The sequence below is a fragment of the Schistocerca serialis genome, chromosome 1 (genome assembly GCF_023864345.2).
Source record: "Schistocerca serialis cubense isolate TAMUIC-IGC-003099 chromosome 1, iqSchSeri2.2, whole genome shotgun sequence".
NCBI lineage: Eukaryota > Metazoa > Arthropoda > Insecta > Orthoptera > Acrididae > Schistocerca > Schistocerca serialis.
The window spans coordinates 766,996,964-767,009,395 of NC_064638.1; the positions used below are offsets into that span (position 1 = coordinate 766,996,964).

The 12,432-nt window shown below is 42.3% G+C and overlaps 1 protein-coding gene across 1 annotated transcript in view; it reads left to right on the forward strand.

Moving 5' to 3' along the window:
- Positions 1-12,432, forward strand: part of LOC126482415 (trypsin-1-like) — a 180,463-nt gene that overhangs the window by 159,041 nt on the left and 8,990 nt on the right. The window contains exon 7 of the mRNA XM_050106528.1: positions 2,854-3,035. Within this exon, the coding sequence (XP_049962485.1) occupies positions 2,854-3,035 (182 nt within the window). The remainder of the gene's footprint in view (positions 1-2,853; positions 3,036-12,432) is intronic.

Consider the following 12,432-nt stretch of genomic DNA (forward strand, 5'->3'; position numbering starts at 1 on the left):
CCATTCTTCCTCAGAGAAGATAGTGATGTTGGACACAGATATGGAATGAAGTCAGACTGATACTGAATTGATGCATCAGTCTGAAAATGTAATAGATACTGACTGTAGCAAGTGCACCAATAGTTATTTGTTGTGATAATTTTAACTATTTTCTTGTTCACTGTTAAATTAATGTGAGTTCTGCGATTAGTCTTTTTCTTTATGTAAAGTAAGCTTCTCTTGCATGTTTAGAGTAACAACACTGTGTGGAAGTATACTGTGTTGACAAAGAAACCCATAAAGAGAAAGCTGGTGGAAGAAAATAAGACAAATCTTGCCAAAACACAGTATTTGTAGCATCATCTTCCTTCACTTATTTTCATTTTATGGAAGACAAATATTTTGTTAATTTGGGAGTGGTAACAGTGGCAGTCAGAATAAACATAATAAATAAATGTCACTGTAGGCTTTCCCGGCGTAAACTATTGATGAAGGTTTCTCGGGTCTCCTGCCGGGTGGTAGCATTGATATCTTCTGGCAAAGTGTCAAGATTAGCGGAGAATGGGCTATTTATATGTGCAGTCTCCCCCCCCCCCCCCCCCCCCCCCTCTACTAGACCTCAGGTGGCTGCGGTGGACCAGCGGTGACTACCAAGGGAGGACCTACTCGTGAGCTTCGACACGATGTCGCTTTTCACGAAAGTGCCCCTTCAAGACTCCTTGGCACTTTTAGTCCAGCACTTTGAACCACAAACAGTCAGCCTCTTCGAACACGCACTAACAACCACCTACTTTCAGTGCAATGAGGAATTCTTTGAGCAGATCGACGGTGTGGCCATGGGCTCCCCATTGGCTTCTGCGATTGCAGACCTCTATATGGAACATTTCGAGGAGGCGGCCCTAGAAACTGCCAGACAGAAACCAAAGAACTTCTTCCACTATGTTGACGGCAATTTTGTCATGTGGGGACATGGCAAACAGGCGCTAGATGAGTTTCTTGAACACCTCAACAGCATCCATCTGAACATCAAATTTACAATGGAAATGGAGGAAAATGGACACCTCCGCTTCCTTGATATTTTAATTAAGAGGGAGGCATATGGTTCACTAGGCCATGCAGTACATCGAAAGAAGACACACAAAGACCTTCATGCAACAAGCTGCCACTGTAGTAGCCACAACCAACAGCGGGAACGCCTTGGGCCATGGATCGGAGCTGCCAGGCGGGGAAGCCGCCGGCCGTGGAGCACGCACCACCGGATAAACACAGGACGAGTCGGGCGACAGACCAACACCAACTGACAACAACCGACCACGACCGACTATGAGCGACACAACAAGGAAGAGATAAACAACGGAGGCTTGTGGAAACCACAACACCAAACACCAAACGTAAATCCACTCGGAACCAGAGCCAGGCAAATGTCAACAACGAGCAACGACCAGAACGCAGTACCGCCGAGATAGAAACAAAATCCAGAGAGAGTACCAGACTGGCTGGACTAGGGCAGAGCGGGTCCCTATATACGAAACTGGAGGGAGAGGCTATTGGCCGCTGTCTGCACGTGGCTTAGCGGTGGCGCCCTCGGTGCACGAGAGCTGCTGCGTGGTATAGCCGCCGCGGAAGCGGAGCTCTCTATGGGCTGACCACGTCCATTTGTTCTGCCGCGTGTTCGACTTCCGCGGCGGAAGGTACTAGAGCCACCATCCAGCACAAAGCCAAAGAGTACTGACCACCCTGGTACATAGGGCGTGCGCCGTCTGCGACAAAGACAGCCTACCATCCGAGCTGTGACACCTGAGGGAAGTCTTCCATCAAAATGGCTACAGTGAAACACAGATCAACAGGGTGCTTAAAAGGAAGAAGGAAGCAGTGAGAATCCCAGAAGAAGATGAAGATGAAGAAGAAGAAGAAGAAGAAGGAGACAAACTACTCGCGTTTCTTCCATATGTGGGTCCGCTCTCGGCCAAAATTGCACGACTTCTGGGCAAATACAACATCAAAACCATTCTTCAACCACCAACGAAGACGAGGGAGCTCCTGGGTTCTGCCAAAGATGCGCTGAACCTTAACACACCAGGAGTATACAGCGTACCATGCGAATGTGGAAAACAATACATTGGGCAAACACAGCACTGCATATCTAAACGCTGCGAAGAACATATCAGATGTGTGTGACTAGGTCACGCAGAAAAATCAGCCATAGCAGAACACAGCATAAATGAAGAACCCACCTTCAACTTTGAAAACACGAAGGTACTGTGCCGAATATCTGGCTTCTGGGAAAGCGTTATCAAAGAATCCATAGAAATAGCTATTCATGACAATCTGGTCAACATAGTTGAGGGATACCTACTCAGCGCAGCATGGAACCCTGCGATAGTGGCAATCAATCAGGAGCGCGCCCGTCAATGTCTTTCACCGCGGACGCAGACAGAATGCTTACACCAAGAACCGAATGTGGCCACTGAGGACGACCGCCATCCCCACCACCATGCACACGCCGCTGGTCCACCGCAGCCGCCCGAGGTCTAGTGGAGGGGGAGGTGACTGAGCATATAAATAGCCCACTCTCCGTGAATCTCGACACTTCACCAGGAGATGGGTAGTGTGACACTTCCCGAAATGTCGCAAGATATCAACGCTACCACCCAGCTGGAGACCCAAGAAGCCTTCATCAATAATAAATAAATGTTTACCTGTGAACTTTTACTACCAAAAGGTTGTAATACATCAGGTAGGAGAACATATTTAAGTTTGAGCATCTTGATCAGTTTATCTAACCTAGTTTCATTCACATTTACATTTATTTTAAAGTGTCCTACAATAAATATAAAGAGGAAAACAACTGTGATAAATGATTGCAAATTTCAGGCATAGCAACAGATAGTGGCTGGGGTGCAACTCAAGAGGATGGAGCGCCTTCTCAATTTCTATATAAAGTACAGGTACCAATAATGACATCAGATATGTGCCTAGAGTATTACGGTGAAGATTTTGATATAAACATCCTACTGTGTGCTGGTTACCCTGATGGAGGGAAGGATTCTTGCCAGGTAAATACCAAATTTTAAGAACTCTATACAAGTAACGCCTCCAAATAGTCGAAACTGTAAACTGAAGATGCAGGAGTGACCGTTCATAAATAATGAAAGAAGTTTAAAAAAAATCACAATATAGCTGAGGTCTTCAGTGGTCAATAGGCACATAAATAAGACTGGAAGTATTGCTATGTTTTCAACAATGCTGTTCTTCAGAGCTAACCAATGCAAAATTCACACAGATATATTCATACATATGTGCACACACACACATGCACCTGTAGGGAGGGATTGAGATTTTACTTTTTCATACCAGTCGGTTTATTCAACAATAGAAATAAATCAGAATCTGACTAATGAAGAAAGCAGAACTGAAGATATAAAAAATATGATGCTGACTTTGAACATGCATATTTTGGTGCAAAATCATGTTTCAAGTTGTACATAAATGTAAGGCAAGAAACAAGTAGTATCAAAAATACTCCAAAGTGAACTGAAATTATACTTCATTGCTACCTCCTTTTACAAATTCCTTTCCTGTAATGAGGAGTTGTAAAATAAGTATTTATCTATTTTCAGTACATAGATAACTGTGTAGCAGGAATCATTATTTGTGTACTAACATAAATGTGAAGTGTGCAATGTACATAAATAGAAGGTGGAAAGCATAACTCAAAAAGCAGTGCTTGTGTTAAAACTTTCTGTCAATTAAAACTGTATGCCAGGTTGGTACATGAACCCAGAACACTGCCTTTTATAGGTAATGGTATTACCACCTGAACTATTCAGGCATAGTTAATGATAAACCTCACAGTTCAATTCTGATACCTTCAGAACATGAGTGTACAATTCTTTTTATTAACCCAGCTCGTATTTTATAGCAGTTCTGGTTAATTACATTCTAGAATGTATTTGTTTAATATTGCCTGTACATCTAACATTCAACTTCTCAGTGCCAAAGACATTGTTATTGCTAGGGTCATACCTCAATAACTTCGAGTTCATTAATATTCAACTACAAGGTTATCAGTTAATAAAATAACTATCATGTAATAAAATAATACCCTCAATTATGAAAAAATAACAAGATGCTCTATTTATTCACTGGTAGCATGACATACACATACGTGATCTTAAAGACAACACATCACCAACTACCTGACTATTTATGTTTCAGAAAAAGCATAGACAAAGGTCATTCATGATTCAATTAATAGGTCCCTTAAGTTCTCAGTCATATGGCACAAGTCTAGGAAGTGGCAGTCTAGCTACTCACAGAATCATCAAAATAAATGGTCCAACGCTTCCCGCAGTATCCTGCTACAAGTGCATATAAGTGTGAGTGCGCCAAGTGCAATATTGCCATGTGTGTGTACTTAAATCAACCACCAACCATATCAGTGAAGGCTGACCACTAGAGGTAGGAAAATCGCACATAGCACAGTTTCCGCCCGCCTGTCTACAGGCAGCTTCTATGAGCAACTTGCGCACATGTTTATACCGAGCAGCACTGACTCACTCTCACCATGTCCTTTTAGTTTGTGCTGCTTGTTTTGTGTATTGCTTATGTCCCACCTTCTGTATGATTATTTTGTCTCATTACTTGTGGAGTGATGAGACGCTTATTTCCATTATTGTTAAGAGGGCTATGAATAAAGCCATATTTGTGCTACTTGGATGTGTTTCACATATTACTTGGTTTGTACATGACTAGTGATGAGTTTGGAACAGTTTCTGTGTGTGCAGTCGTTAAGTTCGAATTCACAAGGTTTAGTCATTATGGATGCTGTGCTACCGGCCCTGATTCAACAGCTTACTTCAACAGCGACCACTTTGTCGGCTTCTGTTAACAGATAGGCTACTGTTCCACCAGTCTAACCAACCACTTTTTCTCCATATGATGATTCATCTAAGGATTCAGAAGCTTATGAAAATAAGACTCGGACAGCATTTTTTAGGCTTCAGTGTGACAGACTCAAATTTGTGCAAAGCCTTATTCCTCTCTTGAAGGTATATCAATTACTGTGTCAAGATTGCCCTTTTGCAATAACCAGTAGCTCTTACTTTTCACATGTTCAGTTAATTGTCCAAGTACCATTGCAAATGAATGCATGTCATAGTGGTACAAACTGAATTCACCGATGCCACAAGAAACCAAACCAGTCATACAGGGCCAGGGTAGCCAAACATCATGGCCTTAGCCGTGTCACTATGTTACTGATGCCCATAATGACTCTTATCCAGATACTAAAGTGCGCGGCGCAATTACCTATTGAGCTCTGGACAAGGAAGTGCTCCAGAAGACTTTACTTTGTGAAAACGCCCCGTTGGCAGAAGTTTTGCAAGTAGCACAATCTTTTGAAGTTTCTCAGGCAGCAGGGGGACCAAATTGAAGCATGGGGCGATATGGCAGTAGTGTCACATGATGTGACCACTAGGATGACAGATAGCTTGCATGAACTGTTGGAAAAAAATATCAGGTGGCCAGTGCTTTTCTAAAATTGATTTGTCTGAAGTGGATCTGCAGGTTCCTGTGGACAAAGAGCCTCAGCGAGTTCTGGTTTTGAATAATCCTTTTGGTCTCTGTCAGTATTTGTGCTTTCCTTTTGGTGTTTGCTATTTTAAAATGATTTTTAGAGCAACTGACTAAGCCTGTCCCAGGTTGCATTAATTAACTGGATGTTATTGTTGCCACGGGCTCCTCCAGAGGCGATCACTTGAACAATTAGTGCACTTTATTTTCTGTCTAAGAGTCAGCAGTCTTATGGTGTAACCTCACAGTATCTCAGTTTTTTCAATCTTCCAGTGTTTATTTGTGGTTCAAGTTATTGCAGGATGGGGTACACCCTCTGCCAGACCTCATCTTCGCTGTTACATGTATGCCTTGCCCCTCGTCCATGAAGGAGTTTCAGGCCTCTTTAGGAAAGATGCCTATTAACATAAATTCTTGCCATGGGTGGCCACATTGGCCTACTTGTTGCATGCATTGTTACACAAGAATGTACCTTTTTTTGCTGGAGCCCAGACTGCGAACACGCTTCTCAAATGTTGAGATCCAAACTACTCTTGGCCCCTTGTTTAGCTACATTCTCTATGGACCAGCACATAGTTTTGGTAACTGATGCCTCACAGTATGGCCATGGTGTGTTTCTAGCTCACCAATATGCCAATGGCTCTGAACAGCCTGTTGCTTTTTCCTCTAAATCCCTAATTCCAGCCCAGCAGCTTTACTTGCAGGGTGGAAAAAGAGGCTCTTGTCATAGTCTGTGCTCTCCATAAATATCATATTTTTTGTATGGATCCAAGTTTTGCCTTATTACTGACTGTAAACCTTCCTTGTTTAACCCTCACACTTCCTTGCCTGACAAGATAGCACACCACCTACAACACTGGGCACTATCCTTCTCTTGCCACAATTACAAAATATATTTTCAACCTACATCTAAATATTTATAATAATAATAATAATAATAGCTTTATTCAACATCAAATGGTACACTGCACATGTACAAAGAAACAGTAATGATTAAAGTTTTTTGTACAATACACAAGACACATTCTTCTGAATAGGTCATTAATTTACAACAAAATTACAATAAGATGTTAACTGATTTTTAATCACATAATTTCACAAAGCATTTGTTGTTCTTCATATAAGTATGGTACTCTTCTAATGTGTAGAAAGGGTGTTTTACTAAAAATTTCTTAAGCTGATGTTTCAGTTTAATTGTAGGAAGAGCCATGACTGCACTAGGCAGTGCATTAGCTAATTTTATACCTGTGTACTGAGGCCCCTTTTCATAAAGTGCTGTTCTGTGGCTGCCAATGTAAAATCTTTCTTTATTTCTAGTATTGTACTGGTGGAAATCTGAATAAGTGTTTGGGTGCAGTCTTTTCACAAGCAATATGGCTTTTAGAATGTATGTGTTTACAACAGTTAACACCTCTGTTTTTGGAAACAAGTTGCGACAAGATTCCCTATATTTTGCTCCACAGATTATTCTCACACCCCTTTTTTGAAGAATGAGTAGCTTATCTATATTAGCTTTGGTTGTTGCCCCCCAAATTTCAATACCATAGTTCAAGTGAGAAGAGAAAAGAGCATGGTATGCAGTCTTTCAATGCAAGTGCCTTGTCCTCCCACACCCTCCCCCTTCCTGTGGGTCCTGATCCTGACTTTGACCATGAAGAATTGCTTTGCTTCCATCTTGATATTGAAGTGCAAGCCATGGTCAAGGGTTTCCCAATAATGAGTTCACGCATAGCAGCTGCCGTTGCCGCCGACCTGGTTCTCCGCCAGATGGTTCAGTTTGTTCATCAGGGTTGGCCAGATAAACTGCAGTGTCAGGTTTTGAACTCCCTGTGCAACTACTTTTCCTTATAGTATCGCTTCTTTGTTTCTGACAGTATTTTGCTGTTGCCCACGGAAGACCTCTCTCCTAGAGTAGTCATTCCTGTCACATTATGGCACAAGATTCTGCGCAGGATCACTGGGAAGGTTTGCACAGTAACCTGTTAGCTAGAAGTCATGTTGTTTGGCCAGGGATTGGCGAAATTGTTCAGTTTTTTGCAGTTTGTAAACAGTGTGCCTGACAACAGGAAATTCCCAGAGCGCGCTGTCCCATGACCGACTTCAAGCCTGCATATAGGCTTTGCAGGTCCCTTCTTGAATTACTATTGGCTTTGGTTGTGGATGCATTTTCCCAATATCTTTACATTCTCCAGCATATGTCAATGTCAGCTGAGGTCACAATTCTTGCACTTTTGAGGGTTTTTCCAGTTGAGGGGTTGCCTTGTGCCTTAGTTTCCAATAATGGTCCCCAGTTTGTTTCTCACACCATTCAATTGTTTTGTTCCTGCCACAGCATTTGTCATGTTGTGGCTCCACCATTCCATCCTCAATTAAATAGTGAATCGGAATGACAGTGTGTATGTTCAAGTCCCTAATGGAAAAGTTTGTTGTGAATTCTTCACCGAATAATGCCCTTCTTCTTTTTCTGAACACTTATCACTTCACACATGTGGGGGAGCAGAGCCTGGCTGAGTTGCTTCACAGAGGCAGTCACACATGCTCTTCAATCTTCTTTGGCCTGAGCCACACCTGCCACAGTCAGGTTTGTCCAGCCACTGTGTGCCAGGATTGCCACTGTGGGTGACAGGGTTTGGTCACAGGCCCAGATGGATACCAGCCACTGCTGACCACCACCAGGAACACCGTCTTTGTGACATCCATATGGCCACACCTATTGATCAGCTGCACTCCTACTCCCTGCCAGAAGCAGCTGCCGCTTCATGGATGCGGCTCCCATTGTCACAGTCTGCCCTGCCGCCTTCTGCTTCAAGCCCATCATCACCTGCTGTGGAGGTGCCCCATCCCACTGGCTGACGCCTCCACATGCAGCGCCCTGGGGTTCCAGCTTCCTGGTGCCAGTCCTTCTGAGGCTTCAGGTCCGTTGCCAGAGCCTGCTGTTCCAGTCAAGCTGCATCCAGGGGCCCTCTCACCATCATTGCCAGTAGATCCAGCCCCATCTCCATTCCGTACTGGGACCTGTCTGCTGATGATGACACAGAGGTGGCAATGGCATCCTCTTTCCTGTTGCTGTCATTGGGTTCCAAGCAGGCCCATCCCCCTTGGGCATGCCCATGTCTCTGCTCGTTCCAGCCATATGCTCTGGTGCCCACTTGACACATCATTCCAGCCCCACCATCAGCACCAGCTGCCACCACTCCGGATATGTCTCTTGTTGGGTCGCGAGCATCTCCTCCATCACTTGGGTGCCCTCTTTACATGAGGAAGAGGTGTGCTACATCACACTACTAGTGTGTGCAAGTGAGTGTCTACTGAGTGTCATGTCACCATGTGTGTATGTTTAAATTAGTCACCAACTTGTCAGTGTGGGTTGACCACTAGAGGCCAGGACATGGCCAGTGCGCATATGGCATGGTTTCTGCCATGCCATCTACCAGCAACTTGTGCATATACACATACGGAGCAGCACCAACTCACTGTCACTACATTTATTCCAATTGTACCACTCACATCAGTTGTTCTGCATATCACTTAAGTTGGACCTCTTATATGATTCTTTCTTTTGTCTTGTTATGTGTGGAGTCACAAGAGGTTTATTTTTGATATTGTTACGTAGTTTATGAATAAAACCATATATGTGTTACTTGGACTGGTTTTGTGTATTACTTGGTTACTACACTTCCTCTTTATTCACGGTAAGTTCAATGTGTTGCTGATTAATAGACCCCAGCCCTTTTGCAATTCCTTCCCCCTCAACCTCAAACCTTTTGCTTAGGCAAAAGGGAATAGTTCTGAGTCTGGCTGTTCTGTGCCCTCCCTGTGAAGGGTCCCAAGACCTCTCACTGACTCACTACTCACAGTTAAGTCAGCAGTGGTGACAGGTCTCATATTTCCTGGAGGGGAGATGATATCCATGGTAGAGGAAAATATCTGAGACATCTTTGGTGTTTCCCGTTTGTCAATTACCCAGCCAACACTCCCATTTGTAGTAGTTTCCAATAACTTTGCAATTGTCAGGACAGTTTCAGCTGTTTGTGAATAGTAAATTATTTATGCATACCCATGAACAGCACTTTACTGTGCGCATGTAAGGTGGCTGTGTTTTACATACACCTATTCTCTATTTGAAATATCTTTGCCCATGGGAAGTACTTGAACGGACTATACTACACAAGCTGACAATATTCAGAGAGTGGTAGTGTAGGAATCATGTGGTGTTGATAACTCATTGCCTTCCTCTGTTCTGTCTTCATATCCCATCCTTCTTGCTGTCAGTAAACATGCCAACTGTGAATCGGTGTAGTTCTGCTGACAAGGTGGAGAGAGAAATATGCAGCTGGGACATGAGCTATGCCCCTTAGTCCCTGTGTCACCACCATCTTGCTTTGGACTCTTCCATTACCATAATGTGAGCAGATCTTCCCACAGACATGATAAGAGTTCTGTCTCAAGCCTAGTGGAAAAGTGCTGTTATTATTTATAAGTTCATCATATACTGCACCTCTACAATTTCTTTTAAGATACAACCTGCGAACACACTAGCCTGTTGTAACAACTTGGTGCTTTCATAATTCATGATATGCCCTTTACGTGCTCCATAACAGCTGACTATGTTGTTCCTTATTTGTATTAGACTTATGCTCTGCACATTTTTCTTGTACTATCAATAGAGGCTGGCCTACATACATTTTACTACACTGGCATGGGATGTGGGAGACTGCTGACTTCCAGAGTCCTAGGTCATCTTCAGCAGACACCAACAAGGCCTTTGTCTTGACCAGTGTGCATAATGGGCTTTTGACATTATATTTCCAGAGTATTAATCAAATTTTCACTAACATGTTTCAGAAGGGAGGAATAAACATTGATAGGACAAGTGTATATTCTCCTTCTGCAGTCTGTGGCTTAGGCGTCATCAAATTTTTAGTATGCTGCATCTGGGGTTGCTGCAATTGATCTTTCATAAAACAGCCTGCAGGTGCTATACCTCCATGGCTAAACTCTTTTAATGAGAGATTTTGTGAGCCCTCTGCATGTGTATGCTTAGAACACCTTCTCATTTTGAAAAGGCATAATAGCTGAATGACATGCAAGTATAAGTCTGTGTGCATTGGCTTACAGTAGATGCTGTGTTAAAGTGTGCCATCCAGTTTCACTTAAAGAGCCTGTCCAGAAATAAATAACTATTATGTGCTTTTATATGCATTGTGAACCTGAGTTTTTAATGCATCGATCTCAGATGTAGAAAAGCATCTTGTACGTTATGTTGCCTGTGTGTCCAGATTGTGAACAGACTGTCTACATATCTGAAAAAAAACATGAGGGCTTGCAGACTGTTAGCTCTAGGGTTTCTTCTTCAGATACACCCATAAATATGTTAAGTCGCAGATAGTCATAACAAAAAGACTCTCAAAATTAATGCTTATCAGAGTCGTTTTGTTGTCTATCTGTGACTCAGCATCTCTGCTGTATGGTGAGTAGTAACTTTCCTTTTCATAATATTGTTACATTGCATCCCGCATTTTCCATTGTTTCATAATATGTTAGCCATTACTGGTGAGTGGGTAGTCCATCACCACTCTGTCAGTCTGTTCACAATTATTTCAATCAAATGGGAAGTACGATGACAAAAACAGGAATTCAAAGAGTTTGATTAACAATGGCTCAAACTTACCTTGTATGAGTTTTAGAGAGTCTCTTAGAGGCTCCCAAATAAAGTGATAAAATGCCTCACAGCTCATCATGAGGTCTTTATCACTCTTCGAGCCATCCTGTTAATCTCAAAGTAAAAATCTTAAATATTCAAAAAATGTGCTTGTCTGTAATCCCATCTGCAGTTTGGGAAGTAATTCCATTGATGTCTGGAAGGTACTACTGAAATTTCTTACAAAAGTTAATTCTTGAGGACCTAACTTAAATAAATAATAAGATCCATGGCCACTGTGGAGTTTGAGAAACTTACATTTTATTTTTAATAAGGCTACATGGGTGTTCTATATGCCAGCAAGTCCAGACAGCAAAATCTCAAATGTCTTAATAACCAAACAAGTGAACTCTTTGTTCTTCATTTCATGCAATGGATGAACGTAGGCCCCTTGCAGTGATAAATGTTACCAAAGACACCACCTTATTAATTTTCGTGTATGTCAGCATACGAAATGAGATCATTATGCACAAGTGCACAGTCATACATGAAAACCGTACTCAAAATAAAGCAAAGGCAAAAAGGGGGATGTTACACTGCTTCCAGCTTCAGCAAAAATTAACTTTATACAATAGATCATCAGTGACACTTACACCCATGTGGCAGATTTCTCTGATTATTTGGCTTACTGACATGGCGAATTGTAGGAGTCTACGTGCACAATCATCAATCATTAAGTGTTCCTGTTAACTATTTATGATAGTCAGTATCTGAAGCATACTTGAAATCACACATAGACATTTTCAGAGCAATACTTATGGTACAAGTTATCAGATGGTAAATGTTCATATAATGCCTGCACAGTCAGCGATATCTCAGAAAGCCATAAAGCAGAAGTCTTTTGGTTAGTATTTGACCTAATGTTATTCTTCACCCTGGATTCCCCTGTTAACAGTAGGAAAAGGAACCTAAAACCTACAGTGCGACTAGCATCACTTGAGGCTGGATTGTGTACAGTGATTACAATGGTGAATGTTATCGTGATGTAAGTGGTTGTCTGGAAAATGAGATCTCTAGTATCATGTAGTCAACTGTTTCATGGTGGCTCAAGTGTACATAAAACATATAATCAAAAGTGTATGAATATTTGATACTTACTATGGGCTTCCTGGTATGAAACAGGTTTACTTTTATTGTAGATTGGCTTGTTTGGGGGAGGAGACCTGGTAGCAAGGTCA